Source organism: Arctopsyche grandis, chromosome 11, assembly GCF_051622035.1.
Source record: "Arctopsyche grandis isolate Sample6627 chromosome 11, ASM5162203v2, whole genome shotgun sequence".
In the NCBI taxonomy this organism is placed as follows: domain Eukaryota; kingdom Metazoa; phylum Arthropoda; class Insecta; order Trichoptera; family Hydropsychidae; genus Arctopsyche; species Arctopsyche grandis.
The window spans coordinates 8,916,954-8,935,926 of NC_135365.1; the positions used below are offsets into that span (position 1 = coordinate 8,916,954).

The 18,973-nt window shown below is 34.4% G+C and overlaps 1 protein-coding gene across 1 annotated transcript; it reads left to right on the forward strand.

Annotated features, from left to right (window-relative positions):
• The first annotated feature begins 10,122 nt into the window (after nt 1-10,122).
• On the forward strand, nt 10,123-14,719 carry LOC143918990 (uncharacterized). Its single transcript, XM_077441138.1, has 2 exons — nt 10,123-10,509; nt 14,158-14,719. The coding sequence occupies exons 1-2, from the start codon at nt 10,245-10,247 to the stop codon at nt 14,562-14,564; spliced, it is 672 nt and encodes a 223-aa protein (XP_077297264.1). The 5' UTR covers nt 10,123-10,244; the 3' UTR covers nt 14,565-14,719.
• The last annotated feature ends 4,254 nt before the right edge of the window (nt 14,720-18,973 follow it).

Consider the following 18,973-nt stretch of genomic DNA (forward strand, 5'->3'; position numbering starts at 1 on the left):
GGAACCACAAAGAGCATACAAATGATCCGAGCAATTATCTTTTGAATGGGTATTGTGAGCAACACAATGGGGAGTACCTCTGCCGAATCGTTAAAGGGCAAATCCATATATATTTGAAGACGGGGAGGGTGTTTCAGAAAACGCCTGACCGGTAAATGTACCTTCGAGACATTCACCGGACACTGACACACATATGTACATATAAGACCATAGCTTCGGTTCCAAAAGGACCAATGACGCGATGATTCGAACAATCTCGGCGTCTCTATGGTACTCTTGTGGATTGTGACCGATAAAATAGTTGAGTCTTTAGATATAAATTGAATTGTAATACTAGCTAGTGTGGGTTTAAATCTTTATTCGATGTAATTTTAGAAATCTTTTGTTGATTTTGTATGATTATTGTCAAAGTAACAGTCGCGATGATGGTTAGATACGAATCATTGCAGAGCTGGATGACAAGAAGAAGCAAGAGAAAAATAATCAGTAATTAAATGGTACCTTTTATGAATGCGATGAGTAATTAGATGTTTACCAAGTCCAAGTCATCATTGATGAACAGGGTAATCTTCTTGTAAATTTTCATGCAGCGAAGATCCTGAAAATTTATAAATGTTATAAAAGTTCTGCTTTTGATAGACGCGACTTAACATGAAATATTGACAGGTGGTTAGAAAATAATGAATTGCTAAAAGGGTGGACCTTTCGATAAACACTGCTGGATAAGAAGAAGACCTTTATACGAATATATGTATATCCCATACTATTTTTGGTTATTCGAGCATACATTGAAATCAAATTCAACATATTCTAGTTATTTCTAATAGTTGTGCATTCTTTGCAACATTTTCTACCACGTTGGCCTTTTTTTCATTCAGTTTCCATCTTATCGTATTTCAAAACTGTACGCATCCATTATAAAGTGCGGAAAATTCACTTTTGAAGATCGCATTTCCGAACAGACCCGCTTAGAACTTTGTCCTTTTGATATTCAATACTAGCGTTTCCGTTATATTGTATTGTAGTGAATTTTGTTGGTTCATTACTACGTCATGGAAATAAGATCCAATATTCAAAACACACACAAGTGTATTTATGTGTGTATACAATTCAGTACTATGAATAATTAAATTAATAATGGACAATTCTTTTACTTTTATCTTTTATTTTTAAATATGTATATGTGTAGTTCTCTTCTAAAGGTTTTCATATATCGTGTGTTGTTAGAAATTCGTATTACTATAAAACGTGTTCAAGGACGGAAATAGAAATAATAACATTAGCAGATGAGGTACATATGTGTGAAGACGAACTCCGGAAAGGGACCAAAAATGCATTCCCGAGGGAATCCAGATCAGATCATGACAACTACCACAATAGCTCAAATCACAATAAAGTCATCTTGTACAATTTCCACTGATCTTTAGATCCAATCAGATGTGGTAAATGTATTAATGATAATATTGTAAAAAAAATGCCAACTTATGTAACATTTACCTTACTGTGCTAAAAAATTCGCTAGCCAGTGTGCTGGACGCCAAGCATCCCATTAAAAATATGTGTTTTAGGTTAAAATAATATATTAATTATTGTAAGTAGCTATAAAAATCATTTAAGTAAGTTTAAGTGCAAAAAAAGAAGAAAAAAACCGCCTGAAGCAGAGCCGTCATTCCAAGGTGAATATCACTCTCATACTGGCTCTTGAACGTGGCACGTACTGAATTTCTCCTTTCTCTCGTATCTGTACGGCAGGTTTATAAGGGACTTCCCGCGAAAATCACTATTTCTGTTAATATTGATCAATGTTTTTATTTCGTAATGACATTTATTTATTTATTTAATAGTTTTGGACCATTGTGGCATTACAGGAAGAACCTAATGCGCCACAATGGCCTACATTTGAAAAATATATAAAAACATGATATAAAAACAAGTAAACTGTAAATAAAGGAAAAAAGCAAAAGCAGAAAACATGGTAAAATAAAATAATAAAAAAAAGTAACAAAAGGAAAATAATACATCATTCAGAGAGAAAAAAAATAACAAAAGTGTAAAAATTAAAAATAAAATCCATAAATCCCATTCTTTGTTTACACTGAACAAAATTAAAATAGTATATAAAAATATACAAAGGAGAAAGAAAAAGTAAAATAAAATAAAACAAAATATGAATAAAAAATAAAATCACAGCGAGGCCCAAATGGAAGATAGTAGATTAAGATTCCACTCATTCATCACATTCAAATTAAGAAAGTAATGATGAGCGCAGGTTACCAGATAAATATGTTAAGATAATATCCAATAATCTTCGCTCCCCAAGGTGGAAAATATCACATTCAGGGACAGCAGCAACGATTTCATTGAGAAGTCGAATAGCTCTTGGAATAGGAGCCATTCGAAAAAGAACTGTGCGAGCAGCAGGTACAACCATCAAATGATGATGTCTACCACGCACATAATTATTAGGGACATAAAGTCCCAACTGTTCCAGCAACAACGGGCATGACGTATTACCACGCAATAGCTGGAGAACGAAACGAATTAACGAGAAGTTTCTCCGAAGTTCAAGGGAATTATACCCAAGCATGCCCAAAAGGAAAGGAGTAGGATAGAGATATGGGTAGTACCCATACTCTTTCTTATAAAGAAAACGAAGAAATGCTTTTTGCACTTTTTCTATAATAAGAGAGTAGTTTGCTTCATGCGGATTCCACACAATTGCATTATACTCTAGCTTACTTCTAACAAGCGAGTTGAAAAGCAAGCGAGAAGACAAGGGGTTGGAGAATAATCTAGCATATCTCAAGACAAATCCAAGTATTATATATGACATAATTCGAATCATACAGGTTGTGACGAGGAAAATATGAACACCTTGTATTCGGTATATTTGGAGGAATAAAATAGAATATAAGTCCTGGTCACTCGCTATCCATCACGTGCGGCAAGTGTTAAAAAAGTTTCTAAGAAAAATAAATATATTCCACTAATTCAAAGGTATTGAAACTTGGTTTTTGTTTACACGTATTTTATCCACCGTATCAACAATATGCTCCTTAATCGTGTACTACATAAACAGGATGACTCGTGAAAGAGAATACCATTTTTGAGATTTTTTTGTAGGCTCGCTTGGACATCTGTCCTTTTAGAACCAAGTCACAAGAGAGCAACAAAAATCGTATGTAATTCCCAAAAAAATAGAATTTAATTTACGATTCTCGTTCAGTGTGTGACAATACAATGACACGTATCTTATTTCCGTTGGTCGTACAGTTCGTCGATACGTACGCAATTTTACGAGCGTTTATCTCTTCGTCCGCGTGACGTACATTTGATCGATAAAGCGTACAGTCTCACTCGCTATTAAACTTTAGCTGGCTTTTGATAGCTACGTGTGCACGACTGTACGTTCTAAATCGAAACGAAGCGGGTCTTATCGCTGTGATGTCAGAACAGGGGTTTGAAACTGGCGGACTGTGTCATTATATATAAAATAAATACTCCCTATAATGCCCCGCCTACGTATAAAATCTGACAAAAATGATAAAAGTTTTAATGGAAACGTTGAAAATTTTCTCAATTATTTTTTTAAATACGATAAATATATTTTTAAATTTTTGTTATTTTTTTTAATAAAGTATAGTATATAATTAAGGTTATCAAAAGGCTTATAGTCGATCCGATGTAGCGTGAGACTTACGATAACCGAGTATGCTGTCGTAAAATAATTTCTTTTAATTTTTTTTAATTATTTCTTATTTAACTATATAATATTATTACAATATTATAATATAATATAAATACCATTGCAAGGTCTTTAATAATATTACTGTAAGTTTTGATGTAAATATTGACCAAAATGCAATGCGAAACTGAAACGAAATGTGATTGGCCATCGCGGGTCAAATGGGAGGTGAATGCGATATCATGTTCATTTTACGTAAGTCTCGTGCTAGATCGGTTCGACTATAGCAATGAAATTAATTTTATTTATTTAAAATTTAATTTTTTTTAATATATGCCTCACTTGAAAAGAACGAAAATAATCGGAAACAATGGCCAAAGTAAGAACTTTAGTAGACAAAGTAAGTTTAACTTAATTTTGTGACGATAGTAAAATCGGCATCCCCCCCCCCCCCTTTCTCGTATATAAATTCGCCTAAGAAAAAAATTTATGATTGTTGCAAGCAATACATTTTCTTGGTGTTTGTAATTAATGTATGTACTTATACCTACATACATTGTATAAGCTAGGGTGTCAAATGCAAAGTAAAAGTGGGCTTAAAAAGCCTACAAAAGCTACATCGTGTTTATATTTGTTTGTAAATTCTTACCTAGTGTTTCTTCTCGAGAATTTTCTAGATTTCTCGATTTTTTATTACTAAATATTTTATTTTTACCAAGTTTTGCAAACACAGCCATTTCTATGCCGTTGCATAATAAATGGCGGATTTGTGTCTAATGTTTGAAAATATCCATACTTCTTGGAAGATTAAAGGGGTTTGTACATTGATGTATAATACACTAGATGGGCCCAGACGTGTTATTTTGGTCGGAGATCTCGTCTTCACTAACTGAGGGGTGCGGGGGGTTTAACTACCGGGGAAGTTGGTTTTTTTCCCTACGACGCAGCGGTACCTATCTACCTACCTACTAAGAGAAACTGTGCATGCGCCAAAAGGGAGACAAGTATAACACGTGAGGGCGGATCTAGTGTATTATACATCAATGGGTTTGTATGTAGTATTTGTTTATAAAATACTAGCACTCGCATCTTTGCTTTTTAAAAACCTCCATTACGTTTCACTTACGATTATTCTATGCCGTTAGATAAGATATGGCGGGTTTGTGTCTAATGTTTGAAAATATCCATACTTCTTGGAAGATTTAAGGGTTTGTATGCAGTCTTTTGCAAATTTGTTTACAAAATATCTAGCACTCACATCTTTGCTTGGGTAATAAAAGAACCACTCAGACTAAAAAAGGTTTGTGTCAGATTATTGAAAATATGCATACTTTTTGTTAGGTCGAAAGTATTCGAATGGCAAATAATTGTTAATGGTTTTCTATTACTCTATCCGACGATTTTTTTTATATTGTTCGTGTAAAGCAGAACAGCTCAGTCAGGTATACATACGAGCTCATTTGCGAGTTTCTTGAACTATTAAAAATTAAAATGAAATTGTGGTGATTTGCCGCTTAATATTTCACTATTGAAAATTATAGCAAATTCCAAAGTAATGCCAATCAAAATGTAATATGGCGAGTTGTGGTTAGCAGTCCAATGTATTCAAAGCTATCTGCAATACTACATGTAATTTAATATTATTAAATACATACACTTTTTCGTTCATCAAAATTTCTCGTAATTTCTCGAGAAAATTGAGATGAATTCTCATTTCTTGAGAAATGAAAATCATCGAGATATCAGAATGACTATTCTCACCATTAAGGCGAGTGATTGTTAATGCTCTATGAAATAAAATAAAAACAGATTAAAATATATACAAATTACATACATATACAAAAAAAATTGCATAGTGAAATACGAGATTAACATTAACTATTGAAAAATACAGTTGTAGTTGATTCTCAAACGTTTTTAAATATTGTGAGCAATCATTAATTTATTTGAGTAGTTTTATTTTATTTAAATTTATTTGAATATTCATTGGTTTGTCTACGAACCAAAAATAGTTACATACAATGTCTCTTTCGAAATTATATATTAGATATTACATACATGTAGGTATATGTCACAGTGAAAATATATTTTAAGTGAAAATATATTTTCACTGACTCTTCAGTGAAATCAAAACCAGTTACATTTTCAGGGTTGGTTTTATTCATTTGAGATTAGATTGTTAGGGTTGCCATTATTTAAGGGTTAGGATAGGTTATGTTAAGTAAGGGTTGGCCCTATTCATTTATGATTGAGTTGTTAGGGTCTCATTCTCACTGCTTGAATTGGTGAAAATATATTTTCACTTGAAATATGCTTTCACCGTAACACAAAAACAACATGCTTGTACACAATATACAAACTCGTGCTCAAGTAGACGAAAATTTTAGCAAATGAGTCTCGAGAAATTACAAGTCGGTAGAACGGAGCGCACCACAGTTCGACATACCATTTTTCATTTTAAAATTGTCATTTATTTAGGACCATTTTTAAAAAGATTTAATGTCAATCAACTGTAAATCTTCAACATTGATTCAGAACAAATGGGGTTTATCGATCGATGGTAAAAATTTCGTCAAGACGGTCTGGTTCTAGCATGTTCCTTGGTTGTTTGCGTTGTTCGTACATCATTCGTTTGACCCCTCCCTTTCTTCCGATAGTTTTTCTAAATGAAAACATTATTTTCAGCAATAAAAACCCAAAAACAATTACAACTACAAATTTAGACGCTCTAATATAATGGCTGTATGTAATAGTAGCAGGTTATAGACCCCTGGCTGACCGTTCGTTTTGCGCACGTACACTAAGCGGCCATTTCGGCGCGTACCGTCGTGTCGTACGTAAGTCCGGTTTGCGTTGATTTTGACAGCGAAAAAAATGTCAGAAAACTCGGAAAGACGCAAAATGCGTAGCGGCCTCAAGAGACAGAAGATTTCCATGGCCATGAAGATGGCCATCATCAGAAAAGTTGAAAGCGGAGAGCGAGAAGCACACGTGGGCAGAGCGTTCGGTTTGAGTCGCTCCACTATAAACTCAGTGCACAAGGACAAGCAGAGAATCCTGCAGTACGCCAGGACTGGCATGTCCATGAGAATTAGCAAAAGGCGAGGTCCCGTCATGGGAGTCATGGAAACGCTGCTGATGGACTGGATCAGAGAACAGCATAAGCTCAATATGCCCGTGAATCATACGACGGTCCATCAGCAAGCCAAGGTTCTGTTCGATCAGGTCAAGGCAGAGCACGAAGGAAGCCAGGAAACATTTTGCGCAAGCTACGGCTGGAGACGCAGGTTCAGGGGACGTTTTAATCTGCACCATCAAACCTATACGGAAATGGATCCTGGTCGTAAGTATATTTTTGATCAGAGTAAATAAATAGGACTCGAAAAATTATTTCGACTTGCCCATAATAGGGCAGAATTCGCACGGGCCAAAAACGATGCTTGATTCGGCATTAGAAGTAGAATAAATAAATAGGATTTTATCAGACATTTTAAATCCGAGTAAAATAAATTGTTGTTGAATTTTATAGTTTTTCTATACCAATCCATTACGACATCATACTTTCTGATTTTTTGGGCTTTTGAAATTAGGAGCTCATAAAATTTGGAAACTTTCGAGCTTTTCATACCGGGAGCTTTCGAGCTTTTGAAATTGAGAGCTTTAAAAACAGGCCATACGTTATTTATACCGGAAATTCCAGCATTATCGCCTTGAACTTGATGTGCAAATACCGCATTACTTTTATTACAAAATATCGCAGACAATAATAAAATACAGTAGGGCTTATGTGCGCACGTACGCATTTCCGAAATACATTAAGCACCGCTTATGTATTAATTTGGTGAACGGTAGAAAATTTTGAAGACGATTGAAAATCATACCTAGTTGAATATCAGTCTAAATGGGTCATTCGTTGTGAAAGTTTTTGAAAGGTTGCGTATTTTCTATCATAATACTATGTTCTAATGATGCCTATTTTCCACAACATTAAACCAAATTACCAAACGAAACCAATTATTGGAGCCATTCTCAGGATGAGAGCGGCCTTCGTATATTTTTATCGCCTAATTGTCTTCTTGCTGCTGCATCTTCTCATTTGCATTCTTCATTGTATGTTCGATGGATGAAACTACTCCACCGACCGCCTAAAATAGATATTAAATTATTATTATTATTATTATTTATTATTATTATTTATTATTATTATTTATTATTATTATTTATTATTATTATTTATTATTATTACTTATTATTATCATTTATTATTTTTTTTTTCCGAAACTTATAACAATATAATCATAAAATAAACATACTTATCATAAGAAACGCAACATAAGCCAATGTCGGCACTATTATTTACTTTTACAGCCCAGTTCAGAAAGGACATAAAAGTTTTCAAATTGCATCGAATGTGATAATGCACCCAACAAAGTAATCACAATGCGATAAATGCCTGCAAATGATGCAACTTTACAATGCATTGGCATTTGAACAATGCCATCATAATGCACGCGACTACGTACTACTCGCCTGATGATCGGTCGAGCGTACTAGAACGTGTAAATGCAGATGAACGCTCTCGACCAAATTCAATATCTACTTCAGGCGTTTGTACGTATACGCGTCTCTTTCACACCTATTGCGCGTATGGCCAGAGTGACAGAGACAGATACAGTACATTATAACGGACCCCACTTTAACGGATATCGCTTTTAACGGACATAATTCCACGGACTATCGTGGAGAGTGGTACTTTTCCGTACAGTGTCAGTTATAATATATAGGTATAGTCTTGCTTTAGAACAAAGATGGCTAGCCTTAAGAAAAGAACCCGAGTGCACTTGAATGTGAGGCAAAAATTGGAATTGATCGAAAGAGTGGAGTCTGGGATTCCGATTTCGCGTGTCTGTGAGGAGTACGGTATCAAAAAGCAGACTGTTTCTGACATTCGTAAGTTGAAAGAAGAGTTGAAGAAATTTGTTTCAACGTGCGATCTGAATTCCCCAAATAAGCCCAGGAAGAATATAAAGATGTCAAAGGAACCTTCTGTAGAGGAGGCCGTGTATAAGTGGTATAAACAGGAACGTTCTCGCGGTGTTGATATACAAACAGCCGATTTGAAATCGGCAGCGGAAAGATTGGCAAATCAGATGAAGATAGATTTCCAGCCGAACGATTGCTGGATTTGGCGATTTCGTAAACGTCATGGAATTGTAATGAAGAAAAAATCCGGTGAGTGATTTTGTTTGCTCCACTTGATTAATATCGCATACAAAATTATATAACCTAAAGAGATCTATTATTATATAAAAGGACGAGTGATCGTACGTTCAATATTTTGTAGTTTTTTATTTATGAAAACATATATGAACCGAATAGCTGGAAGAACAGGCGATTAATATATGAAAGAAGTGCTCGAATGGTACCCGAGACAGGGCTCGAAATGGACGGGAGCGCATGGGAACGCCACTCCCTTTCGTAAAATCTAGAAACGTGGCGTTCCCTATTGGGAAACATGATATACATACGTATGAAAACTTTTGAAGATACTCTTCTTCGAACAATGGCCCATGTAGGTCATATTCTACAACAGGATTTCTCAAACATTTGAAAAAACTTTCGCCTGCGGTGCATCATTATTTGTAATATAAAATATTAAATAAGAATAATATTTTATTTCTGCTTAAGAAAATAAAAAAATAATCACTTGGAAACGCAAAATGTCTAATACAACCTCTGATATATGTATATGCATATAATGCATTATAATAGGTACAATAAAAAAAAATCAAAATCATGAAATTATCGAGCGCTCCCTTTCGTGAAAATTTTCATTTCGAGCCCTGACTAGAGATACTATAAAATGGTACAAGGAAGGCCCCAGGGGAGATAGGCGGATAAAATCCAGGGCTGTGGAGTCGGAGAATTTCAAGCGGTGTCGGAGTCGTAAAAAATTAAACCGACCCCGACTTCTTTTTTATTTTTTTTTAATTAATAGTATTGCGGTATGTGTCAACCAGAGGTCTCCAATTTTATTGAAGTAAATCCACGAATGAATTAATATTTAATAATTTCTTTATAGAAATCACTTACCTTTGTATAATCTTTTCTGAACTATCTATATCTACTTCCTAATTGGATTGTCTATATACAAATGAACCAAAGTATTTTAATTTCAATAGCCTTTGAAGTAAGAACATAAATCCTTTTGGTCGAAAAGCTTTGTCGACATATGTATGTACATATGTACCTGCAAATACCTTAACCTGCTTTTATTCATTTCATCAAGTTTAAATTCTTTGTTATGCATTAAGACCCACCCTGCCCCCATTTTAATATTCTCTAGAAAATTTTTTTAAATGTCATTTTGATTCAAATTTTTAAATGTGGCAACCCTATTAAATGCGATAACAACCGGCCCGCGGGCCACACTGGTTCAGTTCGAGAACGCTCGTTGAAACGAGCGGGTGTACATTTGTTTTTGTTCTCGTAACCGATGTGAAATATTTTGTGAAGTCAAACCAAACAAACCACAACTGTCATCAAATTGAAATCCCCAATGGCAACAACGTTGAATAAAAGAAAAATCGACCGTGAGAGAAGGACATTTAAGGAAAGATGGACAGTGGATTACTTTTTTATCAACAAATATGGGAATCCATTCTGTCTCATATGTCGAGAATCCTTATCCGTTTTAAAAGAATATAACGTTAGACGTCACTACGAAACTAAACACAAAGAGAAATTTGACAGCTTTAACGGCAGTTTAAGACTAAGTAAAATATGCGAGCTCATAACATCGCTTACAATACAAAATATAGAAAGTATGTATTTTTTTTATTTTATTTAATTTTTAAAATATCGACACTTATATGTACATATGTATATAAATATGATAAGCTTATATGTACATACATATGTATATAAATATGAAATTATATTCAGACAGTAGTGACAAATAGTGAGGGTAGGTAGTCAATTCGCGAGGAACCATTTCAACAATAAAATCAGACAAATTGGTAAACTCAGATAAGAAATAATCAACTTGGAGTCACATATGTATATCCAAATATAACCAAAAATACTTCAAATCATACAATGTATGATTCTTTTCAATTGAGGTCTGACAACGGTTCAAACTCGGGACCTTAAGGTTGCTAGAAACATACGCTAATCACTGATATATACTATTAATTATTTATTTTTAATAATTTATTGTTTATTTAAAAGTTCTTTTAAAAAATAAAATTACGATCTCTTGATAGTCCATGAATGAGTTTATGAACTTATCCTGATACTGCTTAAATTGCTATTAATGAAACAAACTTGTTTAGTATTGAGAAATTAAAATAGCGGTCACGGAAAGGTGTTCACCCCCTCAAATTCGGACAATAGCAGGTAGAATTTTTTTTCGAACGCTCTCCCTTTGAACAAAAGGATATTTAAAAAAAAGTATAGGGTCTCCTCCAACTATTTCGACAGTTATCCACTGGTTTCCGAAGTGTAAACATCTTTCAAAGCGATTTTGCATTCAACATGCCAAAAATACCACAGTTGACCCCGTTGAAAAAAACCCAAATATTGACCCTAGCTTCGCGAAATTCGAGCAGTCGTTCAATCGCGCGCGAAGTGGGATGCAGCCCAACAGCTGTGAGGAACTGCATTAAAAAATATCAGAATTCCGAATGTTTAGAACGGAAACAAGGCTCGGGATCAAAAAGAAAGACGACTTCCGCAGAAGATCGTCTTTTAAAACGGATTTGTTTACAAAACCGATTCAAAAGTGCCGTCGATGTTCGAACGGAGTATATTGCAGGCGGTGGAAGTGAAATCAGCGTCGAAACTATACGTCGTCGACTTCGAGAGTGCGGTTTGTTTCCTACATACATACATATATCCTACATATTAAAGTATTTGTTGATTTTCAAAACCATTTTTAATTTTATATCACACATTTTTCGTAAATTTTGAAGAATTTATTGCTTTAAATTAAAAATATTGTACTGCATAAATCCTGTCACTTTCAATGCTGAGCTAGAATCTGTTGTTTTCGTGCTATGCTGATATTTTATAAAATAGCTCCGTCCATTGATGTATAATACACTAGATCCGCCCTCACGCTTTATACTGGTCTCCCTTTTGGCGCATGCAAAATACATAGCGCATGCACAGTTTCTCTCAGTAGGTAGGTAGGTACCACTGCGTCGTAGGGAAAAAACCTTTTTTTTTCCAACTTCCCCGCTAGTTAAACCCCCCGCACCCCTCAGTTAGTGAAGACAAGATCTCCGACCAAAATCACACGTCAGGGCCCATCTATGTGTATTATATATCTATGGCTATGTCTCACAAATGTTTTGACAGTGTGGGGGTCTAGACAGTTCTTGGAAAGCGCGTCTACCTGCACCTTGCATAAAGCACGCTATACATTACCTATATTTATTCCAAGGGCAGTCCAGGTTGTAGATGTGTAGCGGAAAGTCAAGTAGATATGTAAGTCAATTCGTAAAGTGATAAATCCAAGGACGGTCCAGGTCGTAGTTATATACATACGTAGCAGTTGGTTCAATAGTTAGGAGTCGCGAATTGATAAAAAAAACAGACCGGATAAATGTGAAAACGGATGAATGTCTCAAACGAAAGTTGAGCTAAGACTGAATGTACTTTTCCTATGGTATTACATGATATTTTCCAGGAATCGACTCACCATTATCGAGTAAGCAGGTAAATCGAAAAAAAATTGGCATTTTTACATATAAAGTGCTATATAGCATCATATTTAGATCACCCATTAGACGTTTTAGTATATTCACTTACATTTACAATTAGCATCAATTTGGTGAGTAATATTTACTAAACTTTTTGTATAAAAAAAAATAATCACCAAAACATCTATATTTTTTGAATAATGTAAAAAAAAATATAACATTATATAAAATTGAGTGTATAGAGACTTTAAGGCGAAAAAATGGAATGCTTCCCGCGTTACTACAGCAAGTGATTTTTGATCACGACAGGCAAGTAATTTTGATCAAGCAAGTGATTTTGTGATCACGACAGGCGAGTCGTTAGCACCCAACGGGTTAATTGTTTTATTAAATTTTCACAGATTTAAATTCAAATGTTAATGATTATAAAATAGACGCTGAATGTATACCTGAACAATAATATTATGGGATAGCGAAGATTAATATACTTTAGTTTAGTTATGTAATGTGCTATTTAATCATATTATAGCTTTCATTCCTTTCCATTTCATTTGTTTATTTTGTATTTACCTTTTTCATTTGTTTTTTATATTTGTAAATTTCAATTTCTTCTTATATTCTATCTTATAACCTTTTCCAAATATTTTAATACTATAGTTTAATTATGCAATGTACTACATATTTTGTCATGCCTTTATTCTTTACTTTTTAATTTGTTTTCCTTATATTTATCTTTTTCATTTTTGTAAAAATCTATTATTGGACTCGGGTGTTACATATATTATTTATTTACTTTTTGTGTTTTTTATACCTATCTCTGTACATCCTGTCTGTTGATTTTTCAATTAATAAAATAAAATAAAAAAAATAAAATTAAACAATTCTAGTAAATATTTACAAAACTTATGTTTAAGAGACGGATACTCGTTATGAGTCTATTGTTATTTACGTAAGAGTCATAACTTATGACTCTTACGTAAATAACAATATACGTTCCAACAGTGTTGAATGTAAGAAAGCAAGGAAAAGGTTTTTCTACAAAGTTAATAAGAGTCAAATGAATAGACTTGGGCTAGGGATCGGGGCAGAGAGCTTTTCTATTGTTAATTTTTTTTTGAAAACTCATTTTTTACAGGCTTTTTTGCTCTCTTGCTTTGAACACTGTTGGAACAGTCTGTTTGTATTGCCCCGACGGCTATTCGATGTTTATTAATGACCATCCGCTGTCTACTTATGATTAATTTGATATATCCAAAACTTGAAACATTTATCTAGCTAATGCAGGATTCACAGCATCCGATTTTCTCACGCCAACCGAATCGGTCCAGCAAGTTGCACGGTGGGATTCCCGCATAACATCCAACCGATAGGCAATCTTGGCGAGCATTTCACCATGGCACAATTTATTAGATAATTTCATAAAGCTATCCGAGCACAAGGTTTAGAGCCAGCTCGGCGACAAATGCCGTTAACAGTTACTTTTCAGCCATGTTGTATTATCGGTCGTTTCATTGCAACGTTAATAATTTTCCGCATCACGAAATCGTAGCTTTGGCGAACTTTTATGACTTCAATTATGGTTTTATTTCCTTAGTTTTTAAGACGTGCCGGCAACACACAAATATACATGCATAAAAGCGTTTTTATTAACGACCTATATAAAACTTGGTCAGCGGCGAACTACAATTTAACAGTCTAAAGAGAAACTTTTCCTAATAAAATTCACAATTTATTATACTCACGCATTTCGTTTTGTAATTGTTTCAGAGGCCGAATTGCCGCGACCGGCTGAAAACAATCATGAAGAAGAAGTTGCCGAAGAAACGGTCGATAAAATAAAGGAGGAAATCATGGACGAAGAAGACGAGGCGAATGAATACTCGCAAGACATCGACATCGACGAAAAGCCGTATCCGCAATTTATGCGTGAAATCGAACATGTTGATATCGCTCATTTACCTAGCACAAGTTCAAATACAAGTACAGATTTCCCGAATAAACAAAACAGTCTGATTGAAGTCGTTTTAAAGCCGAAAACTATAGAATTGGACGATGATTATTATTTTTTGATGAGCCTCCTACCTCATTTTCAAACAATGGCCATCAAGAAAAAGATGATGTTTAGAATGAAAATAAAAGAATTAATGTTTGGTGTCATGTTTGACGAACAATAACAACGTTGTGAAATCAGTTAAAGTTTTTTGTTAAAATTTAGATTAAAATTGATCAATTTTTTATAGTTTTCTATTAAAAATTTATCGTCGGCTGTGTATTTAGGTTAAGTATAGCTATATTATTGAATTATAAAAATAAATTTAATTTTCATACGAATTACACGTTTTTTATTATAATGTGCATATTTATGTATTTTATTATAATGTGTATATTGTGAGAATATGCTAATAAGAGAAAAAGTCTATAGAAATATGTATGTTTTTAATACACTAAAAATCAAAACACACATATACATCATATGTGTGTGTGTGTCCTAACTCTCGCCGATAACTACGTCCTAACACTTTATATATATGATGTACAGATCAAGAAATACCAATAATAAATACATAATAACAATACATTTTTACATTAATCACGACACATGTATATGTTCAAACATTGTACAGAAGCAGTGTAAACATTATACAAGGCAAATACGATCAACATTCACAGAGACATCTATGGAGAAATTTGGAGTATTTAAACAAACCAGTGAAAAATCAAGATACTGGACAACTCGAAATTTACAAGAGAAATAGGACAGGGATGCAAATGTTCAGGAACCGTTTCAATGAAAATCAGATAATTTGGCAAACTCTGATAGGTAACGATTGACCGGGAGTCATAAACAAAGGTCTGGCCAGCAGCAACCAGTGAGAATCGAACTCATGACCACTTTGTTTGAAAGGATTATATGTTCACCACTAATCGACGCTGCTGCTGCTGCGATAAAAATACACGACCAACATTTTGCTTCAAAAAATTATTTGAATTGAAAATGCTATTTTTTGCCAAGTTCCAATTTATTTTGATACTTGAATATATTAAAACAGTACATGAAGAATTGCGGTTGTGCGTCGATACAATGTTGTGGCATAGAAGTAGTCACGTAACATGAGGATCGAAATAAAGTGACACAGGAAACCACTCCCCATCGCTATAGATTAAATTTATTTCTGACCAATAATAATACGATACTATTTCTTGCATCAATCAGAAAAATCGATATCATATATGTACATATGTATATAATATATACACAACAAGAATTCCAAGAAAATAAAATAAAACCACATAGATAAGAATCGACTTTGATAGAAACTTCACATCGAAGTCACGGAAGAATCGATTTACTCAGTAGCGGAGCATGAGCAAATTTGCTTTTGGCATGTGTGCAAAACTTTATTTGATATTTCGTCGAGGAGAATTCAGTACATGGCTCTCTTCAGTTACGGCTTGCGACTTTAGAAGTCGCAGCTGCCGATTAATCAAAAGCTTATCTTCCCCAGCGACCGTGGAAAAGGACGACGAAATCATTAATAAAAGCGTCTCATCCGAGCAGAGTAACGTTGCGAGTATGAAGCGTGACATTTTATAACTTCGTAAATATGTATAGTATTATATTTTAATTTAATTTTCGAACGTTTTACATAAATCGTCTCATCCAGTATATACATACAAATTTAATACATACATATGTACATAAATAAAGGTCGGCGAGTTTCAAAAATCAAACTCGCTTGCAAGAAACTCCACAGCTGGAAAATGTGGTGTCAGGCATAAACTAACTTTATTAATAAATAGTCTGAACAATATTGCGCAGAAAATATGTATGTATGTAAATATATCATCAAAAAGCTAAGGGTTTATTTGGTATCAAAATATTTTTATATCAGATGCTTCCAAGTGATTGCTAATTATTTTTTTATTTTATTTTTACGTACATATATACCAGGAAGGCCTAACAGGCAGTGCGCCTTTCTGGCCAATTAAAAACATCGATATACAATTTTTAATATAATTTTAACAAAGCATCATAGAGACATACATCTATGGATAAACTATGACAAATTTTTGACAAACTTACATTTTCTTAGCATTTTTATATAAATCGTCACATTCCGAGATGCTGAAAATTTGCGAGACATTTAGGGACAAATTTGCAGTATTTTTATACAATCAGCGAAAATGTGAGAAATGGGAAAAGTCTGATAGGAAACGACCGACCAGGAGTCACAAACCAAGGTCTGGCCAACAGGAACAAATTTTTGACAAACTTACATTTTCTTAGCATATTTTTATAAATCGTCACATTCCGAGATGCTGAAAATTTGCGAGACATTTAGGGACAAATTTGCAGTATTTTTATACAATCAGCGAAATTGTGAGAAATGGGAAAAGTCTGATAGGAAACGACCGACCAGGAGTCACAAACCAAGGTTTGGCCAGCAGGAACCGGTGGGACTCGAACCCGTGACCACTATGTACGAAAGCATATATGCTAACCACTAGTCCACGCTGCTGGTTTATATATGCAGATAGGTATACACTCATTTTTATTTTATTAGCACGACATCTATGGTCAACATTGTATATTTGTAAGTATTATTCAAGGTCAATTACAAACATCTATCATCAAACATTACAATCATCATAATGGCATCTATGGACAACCTTTTTGGAGTATTTTTAAATATCAACGAATTATGAGATGCTGTTAACTCGAATTTTACGAGAAATAGAACAGGATTTCCAATTTTATGGAATCGTTTCCAATGAAATCAGATAAACTGGCAAACTCTGATAGAAAACGATTGACATTGGAGTCAAATATTCAAGATCTGGCCAGCAACAAAGGAATAAAACCCGTGACCACACAATCGAAAGCATCACATGCTAACCACTGATCTACAAAGCAGTAGTAATTGACAATAATGAAGCATTTTTGTGGGTAAAACCAACTTGGCCGCCGGTTTTGAATCTCTAAATACTAATCTGCAATTCCTATTGGTTAGAATATTGTTGCGTAGGGGTGGGTTCAGGATCTAAATCAAAGGCCCAAGTCGCTTCACAGCATTTATTCAACGATTCGAGAGATCCACACGGATCCACCGTTCACTCCAGAATAATCTGATCTACCGTGTGTACCTCCTTATAAAGGACAAGTTGCACACCACAGCTTCCCTGATCCATTTATATATCTATTGTCTAGGCACGTAAAAGTCTACCGTGCTGTCTATAATTCTGTGAGAACTCCAGCGTATTCTTTGTTCGGGCACTTACTGAGTCCCGTTAGCCTAAGCCAGGGTCTCTATTGTTCACCCACGAATGCACTTAGACAGTGCGTAGTCTCTCTCATGTTCCCACGTTACAATATCTTAGCTGACTAATAAGAATCGCTTATTTTTTTCCTACTGCAAACAGCCGTACAGAATAATGTCTTCTTAGATTCTAATTAGAATTTAATTTTTTCTCCTCTTCAAATTAGATACAATTAATGTATTACTTTATATTTCAAGTTTTGTGCACGTAGCACTCGTAACAAAATAAAACGAAATGGTTTGAAGCCTCTGCTATTGTATACGTGTATTTCCTTAGACGGAAAAGTTTCACAATGCGAGCTACCGGTTTGAGTTGCAGTTGCATCTGCAATATCGCTTGAAAGCCCCCCGGGAAAACTTTTACAATTGCAACTTCTTAAATAAATTGAAGCTCGAGGGAATTTGACATTCTTGCATATGAAAATATGCCCTGGGGGGCTAAAGTGTTAATATTCTTTTGATCGATCAGCACAAATAGACGACACCATTACGGGTAGAATTTCAAGGAGGGCGACTTATAAGTTTGCACACATTCTAAACCAACATTCAAATATTAAAACAAAAAATTGTCTACTTTGAACACAATCATAATAAACATTTGAAGATAAAAAACATATTATATAAAGGGATGAATGTGTTGGAAAAAATTCTAAATGAAAAATAGCATTTTTAATGTTTAAACTTTAGTAAATGATTGCATATATTTATTTTACTCTTGTTAAATATAACAAAATCAAGGATAAAACACTTGACTATAAATTCGGATTTTTATTTCGACTGTAAGCTAGCTAGATTTCTTGAAATAGACGGAACACCCGAAAAAAAGGGCAAGATGCATTTGTAAGCTCGCTTACGGTGAAAGATCGTCATCGGAGAAGTTCAACAGAGCCAAAGTCGACTTTCCGCAGCGTCCAAAGTAAGACGAATAGCCCTTAAATCGAAAAGCCCTCTGAAATATTATTCGAGAGGGCCGTTCTGAGGGCCCGCTGATTTATATCGGCCCTCGCTATTATTCACTTTTGCGCTCGGGACACTTCCGCGCGCGTGCAATGTGGGAAAATTCGCCGAACACAACAATTCGGTACACATTTGTCATTCTGATGAATTATGCATTTACATTGTACACGTTTTTGTATTGTGCTGTGCCGTACTTGGCTTGATACTCGTTAGGAGATAAAACCGTATTTACGCCAATTGCATTTCCGGTTCGGTACATTTCCGCAACCGTGTTATTCGATTCGTTAGAACGATGTCGACAAAATATC

What these genes read in the sequence shown, in the direction of transcription:
- LOC143918990 (XM_077441138.1), top strand. Translation starts at nt 10,245, where the DNA reads ATGGCAACAACGTTGAATAAAAGAAAAATCGACCGTGAGAGAAGGACA. An exon ending in TACAATACAAAATATAGAAA is followed by an intron (nt 10,510 to 14,157) that starts GTATGTATTTTT and finishes TAATTGTTTCAG; the next exon opens with AGGCCGAATTGCCGCGACCG.